Genomic DNA, 14925 nt, shown 5'->3' with positions numbered 1-14925 from the left:
TCCAACTTATGAACCATCTTTTGGTGATTTTGATTTGGTGGCAAGATTTGCACACAACGTATGACTCATCTTGGCTTAATGGGTTTGCAACCACATTTTATTCTCGAGTTTAATTACACCGACACCACTAAAGTTTTTCGTGTTTTCACATAACTCCTTAAGGTGTATTAACCCTTTTGTTCAGCGTAAACATGAATCATTCTGCAACACCAATCTCTTGTTACTTTTTAGCATCAAACCAATCTCGAGCATATTGAATTATAATGTTTTGAGGCCATGAAGCAGCTGTGAACTGAGCATTGAAAAGATAACTACACCTCCATTTCCGGAGGATTTCAAATTCAATGCTAAAAGCCTAGGAAAACCTTGATGAGGATTTCAAATTGAGGTGAAGCCCTTGAATAAGTGCTAAAGAGTTTCATTCAACCAAGCAAGTACAATAAGAGCATTTGGGGCAAAATAAGCCTAGTTTGACAGAACATCAAGAGGCCTAATGGCAAAAGGCTCAAGAGGTACACAACCCCACCCAATTATCTTTCGAAAAACTAATATTATATCATGATATTTACTTGAGATATTCTCCATTAAGAATATACCAAACCATTTTTCAATTGGAATGACTATGACCAAATTTTATACTGCATTGGGTATTTACAGCCTCATACGGATGCAGCTTTGATATAGATTTCAAAATTTATATATAGTTTTGGCACATATCTTTTATTGCTCCTCATCCTCAGCTATTCTTGTAATCAAAAGGAAAACGTCGAAGAAAGAATGAGATTTTTCTTAAGCAAAATCCAAAAAATCTAACATAAATAAACATGCATTGTGATGAATGACAAGAGGTAACCTTTTAAAATGAAAGCTTTGGATGTAATTTTTTTTTTTGGCAAACCATAAGATATTTATAAACTAATTTCTACAAGAAGATATTACACCCACAACAAAGCTTGTCACCACAATGTGGCTAGTTACAATTAAGCATATATATATCACTCACCCCACTCATGTAAGTCGAACTTGAGACCTACTCCAACTAAGCGAGTGAAAATACCACTAAATCGAAAGCTAGTTGATGAAAATTACATGTAGTCCTAACAAAGTTTAATCTTTTTAATTTTTCGCCCAACTTTCCTATCAACTTTCATAATTTTCAAATTATGAATTATTATGAAACAAGTGGCTTTCATTTTTTATTTTTTATTTTTAAACTGACAGACATTTCTACATATTTAATTTTACTTCCTTCATCAGTTTTTTCTTGCTTCAAGCCCAAATTTGCTATTACTTAAATTAAAAATTATATACTTCTTGGTTTTAATTATAACAAAGTGAAAAAACAAACCTTTTAGTTTAAAAAGATTGAGGTATTTACACTAACAAAACAAACGACCCACTAGTGTCGAAGTTTGGAGCAAATACTCCTTCAGGCAAGGTCCTGAGTTTGAGTCCTAGAATTCATGGGGTTTTAAATAACTCAAAAAAGTTCCTATTCACATGATAATACAATTTCTATACACATTCACATGAAAACTAATTCGTTCATTGGTATTGCACCTACATCTAATCTCATCTTCATTTTGTCACCCGAGTTTCCTGTTCACGTAATTATCAACTTAATTACATGTTTTAATATGAAAAAAAGGTTAAAAATATTTTTTTTAGTTTTTTTTAGTACAAGCGATAGTCTAAACTAGAGGGGAATGAATGTTTCTCACACACACTATCACGACACCATGGAAGTTTGAACCTAATACCACTAATCTGCAAGTCAATGCCTTTTCCACTTGGCTAGACCCTGATGGCAAAATAATCCTTTAATTCTTTCATTTTAATACAAACGATATTCTGCTTTAATATAATCTAAACTCAGGTGTAGAGTAAGGAGCACATCCACTCTAACCAACTTAGCTAAACCCATATGTGTAAATAATCTTTTAGTTTAAAAATTCATATTCACGTGAAGTGTCATTAGAATTAATGTGACTCTTTATTTTTGTAACCGGCGTATTAATGTGAAATTACTGAAAATTTCGGTTTGTAGTTCAACAAACTTATTCCTTTCATAGGTTTTTCCGTCCAAAGATTTTATAAATCTACCATCTTCATCTTTCAAAACACACCAATTAGGAGATGGTTATCAATCAGAATATGAGAGAATTAGAATTAGGAATTGCCCTGCGCTCCCCTCATTAGCCTTTTGCACTCAAGTTGAGGAAGGCTGTAGGGCACATGTGGGCCTCGAGATGGCGTCACCGAGTAAACTCCAAGAAGTATATTTTTCAATAGAAATGCATGGCATGGGAGAAATTGAAGAACCAGAAGTGCTCTTCTAAAACATGGCATCTAAGCCTACGACGTATATTTCCACACTAGCTAATTGCTTTCAATTTCTTTTTAATTAATTTTTTCAAGTGATTAATATTATTCAATTAAAAAAAATCTTATGATTGATTATTAGATTTGTGCAAACATAGCAAAAATGTTAATGTTGTATTCTTCACACCCTCCTCTCTTTCCTATGCAGGGAAAACTTGACCTTGAAAACGGCAATGCATAACAATGAACAAAAAGGGATCAAGTTTTTCTTCAATAGTTGTCCTCGTTTGGGGACTCATCTCATACAATCGAAATAAACCCAGAGATGAAGGGTTTCAAGGGGACACCAAATGAACTCAACAATTGGATGCAGCCAGAAGAGTGGCCAATTTGGAGCGGCCATTTACTCTATGTGATGAGAGAGGCAACCATGCACCAGCTCTAAGAAAAGAAAAAGAAAAAGAATTATTTGTTCAATTTCTTTCTTTTTGAAAAATTTAGATGGGTTATTTAAAAAAAAAGTGATGTATCTTAGGTCTTGTTTGTGAGTGATTCTAGATAGTGATTTATGAGGACACTATGAAGAGATTATTAGGACCCATTGTAAATCTCTTAGTCTTGCCTATTAAGATTGTTGGGAGAAAAAAAAAAAAAAAAACCTCATTTTATATATATAGAGAGTGCTGCTATTTCCACCCCTTTGTTCTATTTTTCCACCCACCTTATCTTCAAAATTTTAAAGACAAATTTACCCATTTATAAAATGACTTCTAAGGACTTAGGAACAAAACCAATCTAAAACCAATCTCCCTCACCTAAGTGTGAGCAACCATTTTATACCAGCCATTGAATTAATCTCACAGTACATAGTGCCCTTTATTAACTTAAATTCTTGACCCGCACATTGCACACAACTTCTTCTTCCTCATCTAGCCATTCTCTTTATTTTCTAAAAGCTTCCCAAAGTTTTACTATTTTTCCATCATAAATCTGATTTCTCTCAGAGGTACTATCATTTTCTCTTCAAAATAAATGTGGGCAAAATTAATTTTCCCTTCAAAGTCTCCTATTGTCAATTTTAAGATTTTATGAAATTCTATGTAATGAAGTTGTTTAATTTTCGTCTATTGGCTTCAAAAAAACAAGCGATTGGTATTATTTGGTTGAGGGAGATCAACATGATAGGAGCCTGCCTGGGGACCATAAGCATTCAAACCCATGCTTTAACTTCACGTTCTTCAAACACACATGCATTTAAATAAATAAATAAGAAATTAAAGAAGACCTAAAAGAAAATAAATACTCAAATTTCCTCTTCTACCGCACACAATCCCTCTCGTCACAAAGCCCATGTGTCACCTCCTCCAGGATGAGAAAGAGGGATGAACTCTTGAAAGAACCACAATCGGCTTGGAGGAAAGAAAGGGACTTTCCCTTAATATGGGCCAGGAAGTAAAATGGATATACGTTGGATTTTTGAAAGAATTTGCTTTGAATTAATAATTAAAGGGTATTTTAAGAATAATGATGTGTGGAAAGATAAAATTGTGTTTTTTTTTCAAATTTACATGGTAGGTGGAAAGATAAAGTGGGTAGGAAAATAGGACAGGTGAGTGTAAATAGTAGCCCTCTATATATAAAGCAAAAGGCAGAGTATGATGAAACATTCAAAATACAAGAAAACGTCATTGATTAATGCAAACATTAAGAATTGGAAATTATTAATTAAATAAGGATAATATGATAAATCTATATATATAAAGCAAAATGCAGAGAATGGTGAAACATTCAAAATATCATAAAATGCCCTTGGTTAATGCGAACATTAAGAATTGAAATTATTAATTAAATAAGGATAATATGGTAAATTTACATTTTTTCATATTAAAAAAATTAAAATTAAATGAAAAATAAAATAATAGATCCTATTTTTATGAAACACAATTACCCATCTTTTTTAATTCTACAATAAATTTAAATTTTTTTAACAAAGTCTATCGCACGGAAGCACGTGCGGAGAAGCTAGTTTTCAATAATATGAATGATACATTATCTTTCAGCAACCATTTGCTAAATATCGCGAGATTTTGCTGATAAAGTGACCAAACATATATTCGAGGATAAAATAGAAAAAATTGAGGACGGATGAAAGAAAGATTTTTTAATTTAATTTAATTTTGGACGCGTTCTTTCAATAAAAATACCACTTTCATAAAAGCTGACTGCACAATTCCAGATCGATGCGAGAATTTTGTTCCATTCTCATTCTAAGATTTAAAAAGAAATACCTGCAATTCTTCACCTTCTTCCCATGTTCATTTTCAATTGCTTTATTATCTCTCTAGTACAGGGGAAAAATGCGTCCGGTCGAACACAGAAAGGCTGGAAAACAGAAAACAAAGCTTGCATATCAGTTTCAAACTGACTGCTCACATTGTCAAGAGATTGAATACCACTACAAGATATGAAATGGTCAAGCCCCTCAGCAACACATCTCCATAGATCTAAGAAGTCTTTGGGATTGAGACTCCTTCTCAAAAGAACAAGATGACTTCTCAAAGCATCCAACGGTTCGATAAACTCAACCGATATACTTAAATCCATGGCTGCTGATACTTCCACATGAGTCGAACCTTCTAGCTGCTGCTCATCATATTTCAACTTTTGCACAAATGCCCTTGAAAGAGTTTCGAACTGACGAAGAAGAACAGAAATTATCTCCATCAACCAGTTGGTTGCGAGCTCGGCCAAGATTTTTATTTCTTCTCCGAAAAAACTGGAATCAGTACTCTCATCTTTGCCCAGGCCACTGGTATCATTTTCAGCAACTTTCATCTCCAAGAAGTTCACGTCATCACTCCACTGGCGAAGTTTGGATTCGACATATTTGGCAGCATTAATTGATCCAGAGACTCTAACTAAGGCATCATCATCAGGATTGTCTGGAAGAATTTCAGTTCTCTTGCACCGTAAAAGCAACTCTTTAAAAAAGTACCAGAGGAATCTGACAGCAGCTGACCTAACAAATTGTATACGTGCTGAAGTGGCAGGCATAGTTTGGCATCTTTCAACCATTTCCAATGTGATTCCAAGCGCAGATTCTGCAATTAATGGAGCTCTATAATCTATTCTAGTCAAAAGAAGAAAGTGCTCTGATTTTGTATCAAAATGCAACTCATCTTGATATTTATCATCAACTAACCACGCCCTTTCATGTTTCAAATCTGTTTTGAGTTTCTTACAACCATTTTCAAGCTCTATCTTTGCCCAAATCTTGAGCCAATCTGGCCTTTTACAAAACAGCATCAACACTGAAATGCTTCCTGAAGGACTTCCCACCCTTTCTGACTCTCCCCGAAATAGACTGATTTCCGAACTTCCAAGTGACTGTAATTGTTTATCAAATACAACAGTGAGGTCAATGAGATGAAGCCATGACTCTATAACTTCAGATTTTATTTCTTTCTCCTTGTATCTTTCAGCAAGAGCAGAGAATATTCTTTTCTCCAAAAATTCAGAAAGCAGTTGCACCATGGCATAAACCCAAGCTTCTTTAGCACTATAGCTTCCCAATCTTGCTCTATCAATCAGGGGCTGCAAGACATCATCCACTCCTACAATAAAATCCCTTGTAGTTTTGTATGCAAGAGCAAATATAAGTTCAGGTTGATCAACCCACTTTGAAAAATGGTATTCCAACCGTGATGCAATAGGAGACACCAGCTCATCAATGGCCCAAAGCTGTTCCTTGCACACATTTTGTCCTAAGAGATTGAGCTGTCGTTTTTCCCTCCTTGTTTGTAGATGCTGTACAGCACAAAGAGCTAGAAAGCTATTTGAATAACTCTTTCTTTTATCTCCCTGGATTAAAACTAATGGGTTTGGAAGGCCTGAGAATTTTTCTCTTTCAATTTGCGATGCGGAAAGTTTTGGTGGCCATCCAAGAGAAGCGAGAAGAGCTCTATGATCTGCAAAAACTTGTCGGCGAAGAATAACCAAACTTTTATCCACCCTAGTATCAACAGATTTCAGAAGATGATGCCATTGTGGTCGAAGTTTCAGAAGATCAATCAATACTTCTAAATCATTCAATGCTTTTATGGATTGAAGAAACTTTTCCTGCTTCGTTCCAGAGTCCTGCATTTCAGAAATACGGTAATGATTAATTGACCCTTGTCAATTAATCCGCCATTCAAATATGCATTGAAAAATAAGATTAAAAAAAAAAGCAAAATTGTTCCAGTAGCTACTGATGGATTTGCAGAGAACATTTTTCCACTGTGGCTATTCACAAAACAGAGAACTGCATCTTCTAGATCTCCAACCAGAGCTTCTAACTGTAGAGTAGTCTCTGAAATAATAAGAGGTAGTTTAGCTCGAGACTCTCTACGATATGGAGAGAGAGAGAGAGAGAGAGAGAGCACAGACAGTATTGAGTAAACATCGGCAAATAGGTTAACAAAGCATAGGCCTCTAACAAATTGCTAATAGGTAAACAACTTGAACAAGAAAAGAGTAAGGACAATTACTGAAAACAATATCAAACATGACAGGCATGACAAGCATCCAGCAGTGAAATATACAACTTATGGATTCCAAGGGAAAACAAAATATACACATACATCACAGATTAAAAAACATACAAAAGAGAATTGAAAATCAGAAAATAATGCAGTAACATCACTATGTGGGAGTTCAAACCACAAGCATTTTGAAGAAAACACAAGTTGGAAAACAATGTTAGCATCATAACAAATGAGGTTAGGGTTCAATATCAAGCTTTTTGGGAAAAACACAAAGTTCAAAAAATAATGACAGCATTAAAACAAATGAGATTTGGATTTAGTTGTAAACATCGTGACCATAAAACACAAGAATGAATTGAAGGGACAAAAATCAAGGTGGGCCAAGACAAGAAAATTACCCTTCCATTTATGCAGTCCCAGTTTTAGAAGATCAAATATTATATGGTAAGGTTTGTAGAATATATTATGTGATTTAAAGAATTATTGGATGTAACTAGATAAGTGATGAAGTGATGTGTATAAAGAAAACCATCGCAATATGATAATAAGCCCTGTAATGCAAATCATGGTAATAGGGTAAACTGCAATTATCTCTGGAGAATGCAGATAGCAATGACTACAGAGTTATTAAATAAATATATATAATTGAAAAAATCTGAGTCTTTTATTCTTCAATCTTTGCAGGAAATGTTCAAGCTAGTTTTGGATAGTTCACTGAACGAAATTTACCAGGGACATCATATCTGCTACATTTGAGCTATGAACCCTTAAGCATTTTGTGGCCCTAAAAGTAGCAAAAGAGTACAGGAAATTCATAAGAATAAACGTAGTTCCATAAGGAAAGACATAGATGAGCTATAATTTGCAGCCACCTCAAACAATTAATTTAAACAATCGCAGAGTTGAGTCACATTATTAATCTACTACACTCTCCTTTTTTGCATTGCTTTGTCAAAATATCCTCAACCATGATTGACAAATTACATACTTCAAACGAACAGTATGGAATGTGAATAATAGCTTTAAACATTGGTTTAGTTAATTCAATAAAGTAGCACTGAAATGGTAGGTTTTTTAATTTTTTTTATACAAGTAATAGTTTCTAAATTAATCTAATCTACGGGGACGGGGACTCGAACTTGAGTGCAAGGAGGCGGGCTCTCACTGCCCTAACCCACGTTCGCATACAACAGCTAGAATTGGATTTGGTAATGGTTATAGTCATAAAGCTTCATTTGACAAAAATGGTAAATTTTCCATGAATTCAAACAAATCGAAAAAACGTATAAAACAAAATAGTGAGTTCCTAACTCACCAAGATAACTGCGGATGGTCTCAATTCGCAGCACTTCCTTAGAAAGTCGAGGCAGTTCCGTACCTAAAACTCTCTGCAACTTCTTTGAACCACTCCCACCTACAAAACCCAAAAGATAAAAAAGAAGACCCAAATTTCAGAAAAAAGTAGAAAAACAAGGAAGATAATGAAACTGCGAAAACCCAGATGGAGAGTATACGAACGTTGGGAAGTGAGGAGGCTCAGATTCTGAAGGCTGAGGTTGAGATTGTGGAGGGCGGTTTTGGCTGAAAAAGAGCGGCAAATCCATGAAACGGTGCGTCGGTTGAGAGTTGTTTGGAAGTCTAGCAGATGAGAAGTCAAATCAGAGCAGTGAGAGTGAAGGGCTGTTAAAAGATGAGGAGCTTTATTAAGAACATCTTCTTGGGTTCGGAATTGTTGGTTCAGAAAGCTCAATTGGTCTTTGGAGATGTCCGTGTGTTTAGGCAAAGAAGGAACCTGAGAAGAGGTAGCACTTCTTCTAGGACAAGGAGAAGAAGCTTCCATTTCTCTGACCTTGAACGTGAATGAAGTCTGAGGACCTGAGAGTGAGAACCCAGAGCTGAGAAAATACACAAACGGTTCGGTTGGGTCTGGTCATTGAGATATTTTTTCGTTCTTCTTTTCGGCCAAATGGGCTGTTTCACGTCAAATGGGATGGGTCGGGCCAGTTTGGTCTATTTAAAATTGGTCCATTTAATAAATGAGTCATGACGGACCTCTTATTTAGAAAAACCATCAATTTCAGTTCGAGTTCACAGTCTTAGTCCATTTGGGATTGGGCGGAGCTCGTATCGGGCTACTAAATGGGCCAATTTAGGCCTATGCCAATTTGACTTATGTATTGCATTTTTTTAAAATTTTTTTTCAATTTTTATTTAAATATTTTTTTCAATTATGTATGTTTATTATTTGTTAAAAAAAATTAGGTCAATAATTTTATTTAAAATACATTTAAATAGAAAATAATTAAATTATTGTTGGGATTTGAAAAATAAATTTATTATTTTATATATAAAGAAAACATTAAATTTTAATATATATTATTATAGAAAAGAAATAGACTTGAAGTTAAGATATAAATATAATAATATTATATATTATTTTTGTCTATAACAAATATAATTTAATAAATGGGCTTTAAACAGGCTGGTCCGGCCCATCAGACTGAATTACCTCGTTCCGGTCCATCTAAAGATATTAGTCATGCTGTGCTGGGTCTTATTTAATCAGATTGTACTCGGGGCGCCCTGATCCATTTGACACATCTAGTCTTAGCTCAAATGTGATTATTATTATTATTATTATTATTATTATTATTATTATTATTATTATTATTTTGCACTTAAGTATTGTGAATTTCCCCCCATAAGGCACGTTAGTACCTATGTTTTCAATTGTGACATTTTAGGTTGCATATCTTTCAACATTGCTTTGATGTGATTATACAATTAGGTTGATCGTCAAACATCCGTAACATAATGGCATGACACACGTATTACTCACATTTACTTTCTTAGGAAATAAAAAAGATTAGAAAAACCCAAAAAACAAAACTAATACACGACAGGTTTTTGTGTTTTCTCCATCTTTTGCATAAGTAATAAGTTCACTACAAATGTCAAAAGGGATATAACCCAAATGCAAAAGAATAAGAAAATTACAACTACTTAAAGCTTTCTTCAAAATCATTTGACAGAGATGGTAGATGTCTTCTTATTCTTAAGAAAAATACCTCCAATAAATTCTATTGTCTTGTCTCAATATAAGGTTAAAATCACCTTCATATATACTACGTTGAATCTCCAGAGAATCTACCATCAAAAGGAGTTGTTGGATGAGAATGTGTTGAACTAGCAGGAGTTCCATAACCTTCAGCAGTTACAGAACCATGTTGAAGTTCTGTGAGAAGTCGTCGAACTGATTTAAACATATGTTGCAACCTAACTCCATTAATTGGTGGAAGACCAGTTGGTCCAATTTGCCCAGACTTCCTTGTCACTGGGGCACTTGCCTCGTCCATTAGCAACTCTGAACCAATCCTTTGCTTCATGGATTCCACAAAATCCTCAGCTTGATCACAAGCAACTTTGAAAAGTTCCCATTTATGCTTAAAAGCCTCAAGAGCAGCTTTTATGGCTGGTGTGTTTTGGGCACCAGAAGTTTCCTTGGCTTCGAGCACATCAGTTGCAGCAATGACAAACTCTTGGTATGCATTCTCTAGGGAATCCACAATGTAGTCCATTTTGCAACTCCTAGTGGCTAGTGATAATAAAGAAATATTAGGAAATTGAAATTGTGACAACTAAGATAAGGTAAGAAATTACATAAATGGAGAATACTGGGATAAAAATTTCAGTTACGCATTAGTTTATATTCCGTATGTTGAACAAACAAGAAAATTCCCACATTAACATGCATAATAGTAACAAAAACAAAAGCACACTTCACAAATTACAAGAAAATTACAAGAAACGAGATGTTCAACAAAATCTCAGGAGTGAAAATATTTACAAATTCTTTTCACAAATACTAAATTGCAACTAACAAAATAAAGTTAACACAAATGTGAAAAGTTCTCTAGTTCACTTACGTACCCAATGAAGGCTCAGGAGTGTCACTTGACCCTTCTAAACACATATTTGCATTTTTATTATCATATATTGTATTCTTAGCTATGACCCTTCTAGCCCATGTATAAAACCATAAAAGCGAATATTTACCTTCTTTTTTCTTTTTTTTTCTTTTTTTTTAAAAATAAAAGTAAACACCTTTACTTAGCTATACAATTTATTTCTAATTATTCTTGTGACTTAATATATATGTTATGAGTTGTTTATTGATGATTTTTCTTTTAATTTCAAATTATGAATTATGTACTTTATAAGATTTCAATGATATTTCTAATGATTTATGAATCAATACAAAGTATTATTAGATGAGTTTATTATGTTTTTCTTTAATCATATAGTTATTTAAGGTTGACCTCTTATGACAAAATTTATGGTTATCATCAAAAGGAAAGAAGTAGATTAACTTTAAACCTTACAAAATCAAAAGTAAAGCTCTAAAAAAAGGGTTGACAAAATCACAAACACTCAAAATTGATCACCTTAATTTGATATTTTAGAGTTACTCAACGTAGTACCTGAGAACATATGTTGATCATCACGTATGATTATTTTCCCCACAAGAAGTCACCACAATTAGGTTTGAAAATAAGTATTAACTACTAAGTATAGAGAAAGAATGCACAATAATAATAAAAAACTTGGCTGAGTTAATTTGTGTTTTATGCATCCATAATATGATACAATACATGTACAAAATTATCACAAAGTAGTAGACAAGTTGTTACAATTGACTACCCTTACCTGCATATATATAGCCTTTTCGAAGCTCATTCAAATAGGCCTTTTTGAAGATTTGGGAGATCAAAACACAAGGTAATTATACATGTTTCTTCGCTCTCATGTCATCAAACATCACCATCGTAACAACACACAACATGCTAGAAAAACAATGCATTCTAACAACCAAAAACAATGCAAACCTCATAAATGGGGCATCATATATCAGGCAACCACTAACAAAAGTAGAAAATTCTCCACCTAATAATATTCAAACTATGCGTGCTTACTTTCTCGTTTAGCAATATAAATTTTTGTCATCTTTAAGAATAATTACCAAATATTCACTTAAGAAATCATATAAATGTCAATACATTTTATCAATACATTAAAGAAGAATGTAATTATCATCTACTATAATTACTTGAGTCCTCAATGCTACCCATGAAGTATAATCCCTCTATTATAGTGAAATAAAAAATAAAAAATTCAACTATTCATTTTAGACTCGTCTTTCAACTCCAATAATTTTTCTTTTTCACATAATTCTTGATTCTTATATCATTAACAACTCATTTAATTCAATAAAATCTTCAAATAAACTTTGTGCTCAGCATCTCAAGTTAATTTAATTCTCCTCATAATCCAACAAAATCAAAAGTTTCCATATAATTGATAAACACATTCAAAATTTTCATTATGTGAAAAATTCTACCACTTTCACCTTTCAATCTAGGTTCTAACAACAAAACAAATCAAAAACATTACCTTAAGTTCTCCAAAAGGTTCTTCAATCCTCAATCAATACCTTATTTCACAAAATTAAATCTTAATTAGTTAATAAATCCAAGTTGGGGAAACTTTGAAACCTGTTAAAAACTCATAAAGATTTACCTCAAGTTGTAGATCTCGTGTCCAGGATCACAAAGCGAGAATGACTCGAAATTTAAGTAGATTGAAAGTTCAGATTGATAGAGAACTGGTGGAGAAAATTGGGCTCAAAGAAGAAGATTCTTTGGAAAAATATTATCCCAAAATCGGGTTTCCTTTACCTTAAGCAAATTAGGTTGGAAACTAAGCCTCAGACAGAAAGCTACATGATTAGAACAAGTGACAAGGAGAAAGAAGAAGACGGGTAAGATTTAAAATACACACAATGATTAGGAGCAGTGGAGACGGGTTGACAACTTAACTTGTAGTTGGTGAATGTGTCACACGTGTCCAAGCAGAGAAAGATGATTATAAAATACTTGTCATTTTGGCGAGATTATGATGTGTGTTACACGACGGATGATTTGCTACTCCTATATCTACTGATATAGGAGTAGATATTCACACACCAATGACTAGATGCCACGTTCATAGAGAGACATCCATATGGACTAAATTACCCCTAGTTAAAGGCCGAAGAAGGTTGGATACATCTTGTCATGCATTAATTGAGTGCGATAAGAATTATTGCCTTCGAGCTGGCAGATGATGCTTCCTTTAACAGGTTAATAAGGAATGCGTGGCTACGCATGAGCCTACATCACATAGGAAGGCCTTGCAAGGCTTGCTACCAAGATAGACTAAATACAAATATAGGTCAATATGGGCCCCCTTGCCTTACGGGCCTTAGATAAGGCTTGCACAGGCTCAGAGGGATGAGCCTAGTAGAAGTTGTTGACTCCCAAAATGGGGTTCAACTTAGATAAATATAAAGTGGTGGATGATGTGTGAAGACGTGAGCCTTTAGCATATGTATGTGCCTTCAGGAGGCAAGGCAAGAGATTGCCTTAGGCAATCTTGTACGTTCAGCATAAGTGAATAAGCGTGCAAAAGACAAGGTATACGTGGTTCACCCGAATGATGGGCTATGTCCACGGAGAAGGATGTTCTCATTATGATAATGTTTGTTTACATTTGTGCAAGGGGATTAGACCCAAAGATAAGGGTAAGAACGCCCAAGGCCTAAGGTACAAAACCCAACAGTCCAAGGCCCAAGGGTCAAGACTCAAGACCAAAGGATCCAAAGATCAAGCCCTTTTTTAAGTGGAGAGTGGCCTCCTTGAAAGGGAGTCTCCACCGCTTGTAGTCGTCCAATGTGGGACTCTTGACATTACTTAAAGTTGTGACTTGTGGCAAGGCTCCTTTGGCTAAGGTGATGATCTCTCAGAGCATGATATGTGGCTGATCTTGCTTCGCTAGTTGTTCGGTTAGTCATGGTACCAACAGAACTCTTCCCTAGACAGCCACCTCCGATGAATCAGTCCAAATCCTCGATCCTTATTTATTACGATAGCAATAATTAAGGAGATTATGCTCACCTAATTTGGGTAATTATCTCACAAACCCCAAGTTAAACGACTAATTGACTTGACATATGGGCTAATGAGTCTTAACACGCCCAATAAACGTTCAACATGTAGGCACCTATGACAACAAAGTAGCCAACACAAAGTCATATATAAACCAACTTTCTTCCTAATCAGAAGATAAATGTTCCTTGAAACTAAGAAACCCTACTTTGCTCATTGCTCACAACTGACTTTGGCATCGTAGACTCTTCGGCTCACATCAGACTCATCTATCTTAGACTTAGCCTTGTCTCTTTCTTATGAGTTTTAGGGCACAAATGTCATTCCAAGCAACAGAGAGATTAATTCCCCACAACTGAAGCAATAGAACATGTCAGGTGTCCTCTTGTGTGGCAAAACGCAAAGCACCGAAGTCGCACATTGACATATATTCTTATAGATAAGATTGTGCCATGTTGTTGGTTAATTTTTAAGTTTTTCAAATGAAGGGAAAAATCTAGTTCTCTATGCAATGAAAGCTTAAAGTTTTTTGCATGAAAATTCATATGAACTTATGTTCATATGGTGATGCATTTTATGCCTAGCTGCATATAGTAAGAGACGTCATAAAAGATTTTCCAAATTACGTGAAAAATTCATTCCCCACAATATTATTATTTTGTTTATTTTCCAAATACTTGATTGAAGGAAACCTTGTAGTTTTTAAAGATCATTTGAACATACATGCATACGTAATCTCTATTATGTCAACGGAAGCTTAAATACAAAAACTTGAGTTCAAAATCTAATGTTTTCCCATATATTTAAGTCTAAAGACATTGCAGCACCCAGACTCTTCTAAACACTATTAGAGATAGAAATGAGATTTCTTTATACCGTTGATCACCCATGAAGGGCCTTCACCAAAAGATTCTCCAAGAAAACCACACAAGTGCATGGCCTCTAATTTCATACACACCCATGAAGAAAGAAGGAGATGAAGCCTAGGGGTTGAAGATGCTAGTGTTCAACACCCCTAGGTTGTCGGCCATGATAGAGGGGAGAGAGAGTGCCTTACTTGCCTCACTTGCCTCACTCAATCCCCTAAGATGACT

General features: G+C 34.5%; 2 protein-coding genes across 2 annotated transcripts; both read right to left on the bottom strand.

The window, feature by feature from the left end:
* Positions 4469 to 8823, bottom strand: LOC18777446 (RINT1-like protein MAG2L). Its single transcript, XM_007210293.2, has 4 exons — positions 8367 to 8823; positions 8164 to 8262; positions 6573 to 6673; positions 4469 to 6459 (listed from the first exon to the last, which is right to left on the bottom strand). Exons 1-4 carry the CDS (start codon positions 8686 to 8688, stop codon positions 4621 to 4623), a joined length of 2361 nt encoding a protein of 786 aa, XP_007210355.1. The 5' UTR covers positions 8689 to 8823; the 3' UTR covers positions 4469 to 4620.
* LOC18777751 (mediator of RNA polymerase II transcription subunit 32) lies at positions 9730 to 12672 on the bottom strand. The gene is made up of 3 exons (XM_007210575.2): positions 12426 to 12672; positions 12300 to 12339; positions 9730 to 10443 (listed from the first exon to the last, which is right to left on the bottom strand). The coding sequence occupies exon 3, from the start codon at positions 10424 to 10426 to the stop codon at positions 9974 to 9976; it is 453 nt and encodes a 150-aa protein (XP_007210637.1). The 5' UTR covers positions 10427 to 10443; positions 12300 to 12339; positions 12426 to 12672; the 3' UTR covers positions 9730 to 9973.

Source organism: Prunus persica, chromosome G5 (genome assembly GCF_000346465.2).
Source record: "Prunus persica cultivar Lovell chromosome G5, Prunus_persica_NCBIv2, whole genome shotgun sequence".
Lineage (NCBI taxonomy): Eukaryota > Viridiplantae > Streptophyta > Magnoliopsida > Rosales > Rosaceae > Prunus > Prunus persica.
The sequence above is the reverse complement of the archived record's forward strand: the minus strand, read 5'-3'. Positions and strand labels throughout refer to the sequence as shown.

Bases quoted from the DNA above. Each gene is read 5' to 3' on its own strand.
- LOC18777446 (XM_007210293.2), bottom strand. From the start codon at position 8,688: ATGGAAGCTTCTTCTCCTTGTCCTAGAAGAAGTGCTACCTCTTCTCAG. The intron at 8,263-8,366 runs GTTCGTATACTC...TGGGTTTTGTAG, and splicing joins GAGCCTCCTCACTTCCCAAC to GTGGGAGTGGTTCAAAGAAG. The intron at 6,674-8,163 runs GTGAGTTAGGAA...TTATTATTTCAG, and splicing joins GACCATCCGCAGTTATCTTG to AGACTACTCTACAGTTAGAA.
- LOC18777751 (XM_007210575.2), bottom strand. From the start codon at position 10,426: ATGGACTACATTGTGGATTCCCTAGAGAATGCATACCAAGAGTTTGTC.